At 40.1% G+C, this 10,064-nt stretch overlaps 1 protein-coding gene and 1 pseudogene across 2 annotated transcripts in view; one reads left to right on the top strand and one right to left on the bottom strand.

The window, feature by feature from the left end:
* Positions 1 to 3,623, top strand: part of BLTP2 (bridge-like lipid transfer protein family member 2) — an 89,243-nt gene extending 85,620 nt beyond the window's left edge. For both annotated transcript variants that reach the window (XM_075589260.1, XM_075589261.1), the window contains exon 39: positions 1,633 to 3,623. In XM_075589260.1, coding sequence (XP_075445375.1) covers positions 1,633 to 1,809 — 177 coding nt within the window. In that variant the 3' untranslated portion in view covers positions 1,810 to 3,623. The remainder of the gene's footprint in view (positions 1 to 1,632) is intronic.
* A 3,748-nt stretch (positions 3,624 to 7,371) lies between these two features.
* Positions 7,372 to 9,670, bottom strand: LOC142490660 (nucleosome assembly protein 1-like 4 pseudogene; annotated as a pseudogene).
* Between the last annotated feature and the right edge of the window lie 394 nt (positions 9,671 to 10,064).

The following is a 10,064-nucleotide window of genomic DNA, read 5'->3' on the forward strand; positions in this document are numbered from 1 at the left end:
CAGTGGCTGTGTGTGTGTGTGTTTATCAGTGTGTGTGTGTATCAGTGGGTGTGTGTGTGTGTGGGTGTGTGTGTGTGTGTGTGTGTGTGTGTGTGTGTGTGTGTGTGTGTGTGTGTGTGTGTGTGTGTGTGCATCAGTGACTGTGTGTGTCTGTGCAGGCCAGCAGTGGCTGTGTCTGTGTGGCTGTCTGTGCGTGGTTAGTGTCTGTGTTGGTCTGTCTGTGTGAGCATCTGTAGGTCAGTGACTGTGTGCGTCTGTGCAGGTCAGCGAGAGAATGGGGGGGGGGGGGAGAATAGAGGGGATTGGGGGAATATATGAAATCTGTATGGACATTCATAACTGTTTTATTTTACCTATAGGCGATAACATTTTTAGTGGGAGAAGTTCAAAAATAACCGGGTCACGGAAAAAAAAGTTTGGGAAACGCTGGAGTACAGGTTCAGCACTTCCTTAAGTATGGAACCGCTTGGGTACAGGAAAGATGCTGTGTTGTCAGCCAGACCCCTTTTGGCCTCCATCCCACGGTGTCCCATAATTAGACATTGCCAAAATATCTGCATTCACACCTTTTAGATTCTCATTGTTTTTGGATAATTGTATTTGTTTGCCGACGCTTACATTGAGCCGGTTGGTTCCTGCGAAATAGATTCCACATCTTTTGTGGATTACATTCCACTAAAATATCTAAGTTCAAGCTTAAAAGCAAAGCCAGATATATGTAAAATTGCCCCAAAAGCTAATACGCATCCAAATAAATGTGATTTTTGTATTGGGGTTTTTTTTTCTTTTCAGTATTGGTCAGATATCTTACAGTAAGTGTGATCTCTGGAAATGAAGGTGAAAATGAAATATATTTTTTTGCAAAAAAACAATTTTAAACAAATCTTTGGCCTTTTTTTAAATTTATTTATTTAGAATTTTGCAATGACAAACTGTGCTGCAAACATTTTTAGCGTGATATACTCTCTTCTTGTACAGTAATTGTTGATTTCAAGGCTTTGACTGCACTATTGATAGAATTCATGGTATTTGTGATGATATTTTCATTGCGTCTGATAGAACAGGGACGCGCAAGCTTCTTTTGCTGCGCGCCCCCCCCCCCCCCCGCCTTGCTCCCTCCGTTCCTGCGCGTCCCCGTCCCCCTTATCTCACGCGGCGTCAAATGACGTTGCGGGGTCGTGTGACGTCACGTGACCCGCGCCGTCATTTGACGCCATGTTACCAAGGCAACCGTGACGCCACATGACCCCGCGGTGTCATTTGACGCCGTGTTGCCATGGTCACGTGTCCCGAAGCCGGCGGAACCTCGGTAAGTAGAGGTTGCAGAGGCCTCGCGCGATCCCCCAGCATTTAATTTTAATGGCATGGGGAAGAGCGTGGGACCTATGCAACCACTCACACCCTCCCCCTCCCCCCCCAAAAAAAAATCTTGCACCCCCCAGTTGTGGCACTGCTGTGATAGTATACTAATAGTTAGTTGTGGAAAGGGGGTAGATGCACATTTCTTTGCAGTATATTGTAACTTCTTCACTAGTGAAAAGGGTATATTTTTCATAGTTTGATCAGCCTATTTGTGATTGAATGTCTGTATCCCGCCTGCCCTCACTAACCATCCCTTAATACGTTGTGTAGGTAATTAAAGAGAAGCTGCGCCTGAAGCCGGCCGCAGGTGCAGAGACTAAAGGCAAGGGTGAGGCAAAAACTGACATGAACCAGCAGGAGGAGGATGAGAAGGCCCGGCTGCTGATTGGACTCAGTATGAGTGATAAAAACACCGGCAAGAGGTCCATATTCGGGAGGCGTAAATAAGGGATGGGGATGTACCTGTGGGAGTCAGCCAAGGCCCCGTCGCCTAGAAGAAGCAGGGACTGTGCGAGACATCCTCTAAATGTACTAACCTAGACGGCCTACTGAGCTGCCTGTCAGCGACATAAGACAGTGAGGAGAAGATGGCCAGACAGATCATCACTGGGGCAATGGCTGCAGGACACAGTGTTCTGCTCATATGGTTGTCCTGAAGTGGGACATTACACTAGAGCATCACAAAACATGACTCTTGGCCTTCTGGGAGCTGCAGTCACCAAATAAAAAAAAATGTTGGGTGGGAAAGGGGTTGTTGTCTAGGGCTTACATACAAAGACTGCCGACTATGTCTTAGCAGCCCCTTTCCAGTTGTTTTTCTGTCATTAAGACACAACTCAATCGTTTGAGTCTATCCAGGATGATGTATTCAGAACGTACATTCAGTGAATGTTCTTGATGTGAACAGCGCACATCAACACATCGTGAGACAAAGTGGTTCAAGTGACGTAGGTCACGAGAGGCAGGGCGAGTGATCTTGGTGTATACCTTAATCATGTGCCTGGCCAATACCAGATGAGCCTGGCACAGAGTGAAGGAAATGCATTAAACTATCTGGATGAGATAGATGATTACTACCAGAACACCGTCTGACACAGGAGAGTCAATACCTGGATTGTCTAACTCTCGTCTATTAGTGCCTATTGTTAGCAGCTATTGTTCTGGGCTTGCATCTGACATACTGCAGGTATTTCCAGAGGTGGAAAATGAACCGTGTCCGTGACCTACATTCCCTCTGTGTGTGAGCGCATTATGTATCCTGGAAAGCGGCAGTACAATCCACGTGTGGAACTTGAGCATGCTTATTGAGTAGGCAGCTGAGTCCTAACATCGTAGAGCAGGGGTGGTCAACTCCAGTCCTCAAGGGCCACCAACAGGTCTGGTTTTAAGGATATCCCTGCTTCAGCACAGGTGGCTCAGTCTCTGATTGAGCCGCTTGTTCTGAAGCAGAGATATCCTTATAAGCGGACCTGTTGGTGGCCCTTGAGGACTGGCGTTGACCACCCCTGTCGTAAGGTAACAAAGTGGAAACTAAATAGCTGAGGAAAACCGCCTCTGCCTAAAAACGATGCAGATAATGCAGTGCATTTATTTGCTTAGAGCTGCTTAGCACTGCGACTGCAGAGCAATAATTAGGTCCCCTCAAACTCTATAACGATGTGCTGGAATCCGTCCCTCCCATTCAGCCGACTGGTCGTGGCTAAGCAGGGGAGGCAAGCATGCGTTCTCACACGGCTTAACCACCTCACTGTCAGAGAGTCCATCAGCCCAGCGCAAAGCATGGCTGCCCCACCACTAAGATAAAGGCATTCATAAACTTGGAGGGAGGAGATGGCTTACTTTAAACAATCTAACCCATTTTATTCTACTACCTAGTTTTCCAGGCGTTGATTTGTGACTCTTCATTCTAATTTTGTCACTGTTCTGTCATCGGTCTTGACTCCCCTTTTATTGGCTTTTAACACAGAGGTTGGGCGTTACTGGGGTGGATTTCCACCAACCTAGTTGGGGTTTTTTTTTTTTTCAATTCTTCACTGTGCATCTAATGATCATGGGTTAAAGAGGTGGTGATATAACTTTTATATAAATAGAGAAATACATATTTATATGCGTTGAGGCGGGACTGAGGGGCAGTTGATGCTGCTGTATAGGTGTATAAACTCCTGCTGTCATCTGCAAACATTTGCACTTTTTGGTACGGATCACTGTCCACCAACACTGATTAAAAAAACAAAATCTTACTGTTACTTTTAAAAAGAAAATGGTGGTGGTGTTTTTTTTTTACTTGTTTGTACGGATTCTTTTTTTTTTTTAAATCAACGAGAAGAGTTAAGTGGCGCAGTGTTATGTATCTATATATTTATATAGGACACACAGGGCACTCAGCACTTTACAAAAGCGGTAACAGTGTACAGGGAATTATAATACAGTAAGTGCAGCAAACAAAATCAGACGATAGGAAAGGAAATCGCTGCCCTGGAGAGCTTGCAATGTAATATGTAATACAACACAATAAGGAAGCGCTCAAAATCAATATTCCCAAGTGTGTAAACTACAATAAATAAATAACAAAGCGCTGCTTGAAAAAAGAACTGTTCCTAGTTCTTTGATTGAAGATTCATCCAGGAAAATCAACGCACCTCCAAGGAATGAAACAAAAAATGAAAAAGAAATAGTGAAGCACGTTTTAGCAGATCCAAATGGATATAACTTGGTGAGATATGTACTTCTAAGTAAGTAAGTGATGTAACAGCGTTATATACTAATATAGAGCATCAAAAAGGCCTAGAGGCAGTGAAATATTTTTTAGATTTGGATTTGATCCATCACAAGGATCAGAACAAATTTATTTTGGACAGCATAAATTATATATTAAGTCATAATTATTTCACCTTCAACAACAAATATTATTTACAGTTAGTTGGTACGGCCATGGTCACCAGGTTTGCGCCGAGCTACGCGAACCTGTCATGGGTAAATGGGAGGAGGACCATATATGGACGGGGTGTGCTCGACGCAAACCTGGTGCTATAGAGATTTATTGTTGACCTCATATTCATTTGGTGAGGTGGGGAAACCAGTTTGTATAGTTTTCTAGCCAGTATTAATTTCAATAATTGGAATTTAACATTTACACACAGTTATAGTCCAGAAAAAGTAGAATTTTCTGGATCTATGTATATACATAGAGAAAGATGACATCAAAACAAAAACGTTTTACAAATCGGTAGACTGCAATAGTTATATCTTACCATCAAGCAGTCACCATCAAAGATGGGTAAATAATGTACCGAAAGGTGAATTTAAATGTTTATTACGTAATTGTACTGATGTCAATACCTTTCTAGAAAAATCCAGAATTCTAACAAACAAATTTCAAGAAAGAAATTACAAAGAAAATTTAATTGTAGAAGCTAAAACACTGGCATTAAATGAAGATAGGGAAAATTTGCTAAAAGATAAAGTAAAAAATACACACCCTAAAGAAAATGTGGTAAGTTTTATTGCACAATTTAATATGGAATACAAGAAGATAGAGAAGATTTTTGAAAAAACATCATTCTACAAAAAGATCCTCTTTTAAAAAATTACTTAATTGATATACCAAAAGTGATATATACCAAATCAGGAAATTTGAAAAAAAAAATGAATATCTCAGCATCCCTAGAATGGAAAAAATTGAAAATGGTTGGTTAAAAAAAGAAATTACCAGAAGGTTTTTTTCAGATGCGGACATTGCAAATATTGTAAATATGGCAAAATGGGAAGGATTTTAAATCCGAACAAACAGGAGAAACCTTTAAAATCAATAAATGTATAACATGTGATAGGGGATAATATACCTGATTACATGTCCTTGTAACCAACAATATGTCGGACGAACTAAAAGATTACTCAAACAAAGGATAGGAGAACATTGTTTAAATATTTTGAAGGGACTCGATACACCTAGTGTCTTGATCCACTTCAAAAGATACCACAACAGCAATCTAGAAGGTATGACCTTTATGGTGATTGACAAAATTGAATTAGATATAAGGGGAGGGGATATAGTTTAAAAAAATCTCACAAAAAGAAACCATGTGGATTCATACATTAAAAACATTAGCCCCCCCCCCCCCCCCCCCCAAGGATTAAATATCAATATTGATCTTGGCTGTTTTCTCACATAAGGTCTTCATCTTTAGCTTTCTGATGTCTCTATTTCTTAGAATTACCTATTTGCTAGTTCAGAATATTCCAGAACAAAGTGTGTCTATAAGAATGTAACATAATAATTCATACATTATTCCAAAACTATTATGTTTTTGGGAAAATTCTTAGGAATAATTATCTAATTGCAAATGGAGATTGGGAAATGCATTTTATTCCTTGTCTCTTATTGCAATTGTTAACTGTCGCTCATTAGAAAATACATATTTGATCATAGCGATCTCCATTTGATAGTATTTGTATCTACACTTACCTCATAAAAAGAACATCTTTTCATCTGCTTTCTATATACAGATCTATAATAGAAATACGTTAGTTATTTTTTAGATGTAATTTTTATGTCTGTTTAATTCAATTGCATTATATGTAAAATATAGGTATTCCATATATATGTCCCCCCGTAATGTACTCTATCTGATTTTAGACAATAAAGTATAATATAGAATAGTGCTAGATAGGGTATAAAAGGGAATAGGATATGGACTATGCCATTCAAAGAGGAAGAAGGAACGCCCTTCGAAACGCGTAGGGTTGCTGTGGGGACCAATTTGCGAGAGCACAGAGACCTACCGGAAGTGACGAAAGACGCCGGCAGGAACGGCGATAGTCGCAGTGAAAGAGGAAAACTTGTGTCCGCGTGATTGGTGTCCCTGTTCCATCTGCGGTGTATACCTATATGCCTCTTTTTATTATAAAGAGTTTGAATTGTACCATGTAAAGGCTCCAGCTCCTCTGTATTCGCTACACTAAGAAACCTTTACGTGCCTGGGTCAGGCACTTAGAAGTAAGTGCATATCTCACCAAGTTATATCCATTTGGATCTGCTAAAACGTGCTTCGCTATTTTTTTGTTTTGTTTGTTTTTTTCTGTTTCATTCCTTGGGGGTGCGCTGATTTTCCTGGATGAATGTAATATATAGCAAATGTTGCGTCTGTGTAGTTTTGCTTTCGCAAGGGATGACGTTGCTGCTTCCTATTGGGCGGCAGGACGTGGGACTTTTTTTTTTTTTAAGTAATTTTGCTTTTATTAATATTCTGACCCAATCAATGTAAAACAAATGTTAACGTCCATCGCAAATAACCTTACTTGTAAACATCGATGCACCAATAGGAGCTTGCAATAAAGACTATAGCTTCCAAACAGGTGATTGATCAGGATATATTGTAAAAGTAAGCGCTATTTCTATTGGAGTGCCCAAGGACACACACCATTTCTTCCACAGTTCATTCCTGAATTAAGTAACACTGACCCAAAAATATATGTATGTTTTATGTTGGGTTTTATTTTAACTTATTTTATTGCATCATTTAAATACACTGTACATTTTTTTTTTATTTTTTTTTAAATAAGTAAAACTTCTATAGACTTAAATGTTTAAACTTGTACAAATGTTAAATTCAGGCAGGCATACATACTTTAAGTAGAGATTTTCATTTTGGTTAGTTATTGAAGAATGGGGGGTCTTCAACCCAACTCAAAAAAAAGATAATTGGGGGGGGGGGGGCGGGGAGTGTGTAGGCTTGGACTGTGCTTACATTTTAACTTCAATTGCCCCCCAAATCCCTACATTTACCATAGTCGAAATTAGGCTAAAAGAGGAGAGAGAAAACAAACAAGTGGAAATTATGCATTCAAAAAATAGAAAAAGTAAGTCATTGTAAGCTTTTAATTGTTGACTTAAAAATATGCTGCAACATGGTAGTATCCTGAATATCTGGAAAGGGGTATCGTAATATATATTTTTTCTTCTCAAGGTGTTTTAAACAGCTCTGAAGGAGCCTCCCTCAATCACTGTTTGCATTCAGCAGGCTGGACAGACTCTTTCTAGAATTGTATGAATGATAAACACAAGAAAAAAACATTACTCTTTGGGATTACTCTGATAATCATCATCGTCCTCCTCTCCCTCCTCTTCACCTTCTATTTCCTCTCCCTCTTCAAAACTATCTTCATCCTCAATAGCTTCCCCAGTAAAATAAAGAACTGCTCGTGGGACTAATCTTTCCCGGAAAAAGTGCCCAAGTTCAAAATCAGCAGCTAGACAATACTCCGTATCTTCATCCAACTCCTCTCCATCTCCTGACACTTTAACAGGGCTGAAGAAGTTAAAGAAGGACTCATTGGGTACTTGTTTAGTTATAGTCCCAACTGTATCACGTCCCTTGTGCTTTTGTTTCTTCTTTAACAGTAACATTGTTTCCCTTTTTCCAGTCAATAATGCATCCCTCACAATCAACAATTTCAGGGTCTTCAAATGAAAAGGGATCTTTAGTCTGACTCTGACTGCATCTTGTAGGTTTTTGTCAGAACAGAGTTAGTAAAGTAGTCATTAGATTAAAAGTAGAACTCTAATGTGAAAGACATTGGCTGACCAGGGTCAGAGGATTTTACTTTTACATCCTGCATGTGCTTTAGAATTGGTTCGTCCTATTCCTCTAAAGATTCATTGATCATATCTACGTTTCTAAAGATGTTAAGCCAAAAGTCTGGAGTGCCCTTGGAGTTGTCTTCATCCGCCGCTTCTTTTTTGGCTGCGGTTGCTTTGTATTTCCCATCTCCTGATAATTTGTCCTCATCATCGGCATCACTATGCCATTCCGATTCTGCATTTGTTGGTTCTACTTCACCACTGACAATTACGTGTCTCTTGTCAAAGAGGGGCTGGTATAGAGCTGCATATTTTCTCTCCAGTTCATGAACTTCTTCATAGGATTGAGCTTCTATACGAGCACTCTTTTCTTGGAGCTGTTTCAGTGCATTAATTCTTGGTCTCGCTGCTTTGGGTAACGTTTCAATGTAACTTGATGGACTCAGGGACACATTTTCAAGTCTTTCTTGAAGTGCAGCTAGAACTCGAAAGAACAGTTCAAGAAACTGACAAAGGACACAATACACAGAGCCTTCTCTTGCATGATCTGCAAGCTTCTCTGGCTTATCTTTTTCACTTGCATTGTTCTTTTCTTCTATGGGGTCTCCAACAATATGGTCAGCTTTGCTGCCCGCCACAGATCTCCCTCTGGACGTCGGACCTTTAAAATCGCCATATTGTGAACACAACCCAGGGCTTCTACCGGCAGCACCTATGGAGGTAATTATCTCGGAAAGCAGGGGGTCCCAAGAACTGACATCAACGTGCTTTAATCCTATTTTCAATTTTTTTTTTTAAGTGCCTAGTGTCACCTGGTCTACCGCTAAATCCAGGTTTGAGGAAGTCTGCTCAAGTGAACAAATATTTGATGGGACAAATTCAACTAGTTTCACATTTTCTCAGATGAAGAGAATGGCTTAATCTTTGTATTTTCTGTATGAGTGGGTGGCAGACAGTGACGTTCTTTATAAGAAACTAATGGATAAAAAAAAAATTCTTACTAAAAAAGTAAAACGCCAATGCGTTCCCTTTATATCAGCCGTAATATTAGCGTTCATGTCAGGACCAGTTTTAAGTGAGCCATCTTCACAGCAACACGAAGATACAGTAGCGAAAAAAACTTTGTGAACTCCAATGATAATTACGGAAATTCCATCGTTTTTCCATAATAACCTTCTTGGATCAAAACCAGTCTTTTCTTAAATATCCACTATGGTTTATATTAACCAATTTCCTGTCTTTTGAAACAAAATGATGTATGAATTAGACAAACAATGAGTGAACCCCTGGTTTTATCAGCTAAATTAAAGGGGATAATTAGAATTAAGTGTTTAAATAATTGGGTAGATCTTAAGGTGTGAATTTGGGAGGCCCCACCCTATTTAAAGATCAGAAACTTTGTGAGTTTGGTCTTCACCATACAGGTGTGTGGAGACATGTCATGCCATGATCAAAATAGATTGCTGAGGACCTCAGAAATGCAGTTATTGGTCCTCATCAGTCTAGAAAGGGTTACAAAATCATTTCTAAGGATTTGGGGCTCCACCAATCCCCTGTCAGACAAATGGAGAAAGTTCAAGGCCACAGTCACTCTACCCAAGAGCGGTTGTCCTACCAAAATCTCTCCCAAGAACCAACTGGCAAATCATCCAGGAAGTCATAAAGAACCACATAGTAAAATCCAAGGATCTCCAGGCCACACTTGCCTTGGCTAATGTGAGTGTTCATGACTCAACTTTCAGAAAAAGAGTGTACAAGATTGGTGTTCATGGAATAGCAGGAGAAAACCACTGGTCACTGAAAAAAACATTGCTGCCTGTCTGAAGTTCACCAAATAGCACAAAGATGATCCATGAGACTTCTAGAACTATGTTCTCTGGTCACATGTGTCAAAGGTAGAACTTTTTGGCCTCAATGAGAAACGTTATGTTTGGGGAAAATCAAACACTGTTCGAACAGAAGAACCTCATCCCAACTGTCAAGCATGGTGGTGGGAGTGTGATGGTTTGGGGCTGCTTTGTTGCCTCAGGACCCTGACGGCTTGTTATCATAGACACAACCATGAATTCTGCATTATATGAGAAGATTCTAGAGGAGAATGTAAGGCCATCCACCCGTGAGC

The sequence above is a fragment of the Ascaphus truei genome, chromosome 3, assembly GCF_040206685.1.
Source record: "Ascaphus truei isolate aAscTru1 chromosome 3, aAscTru1.hap1, whole genome shotgun sequence".
Taxonomy (NCBI): domain Eukaryota; kingdom Metazoa; phylum Chordata; class Amphibia; order Anura; family Ascaphidae; genus Ascaphus; species Ascaphus truei.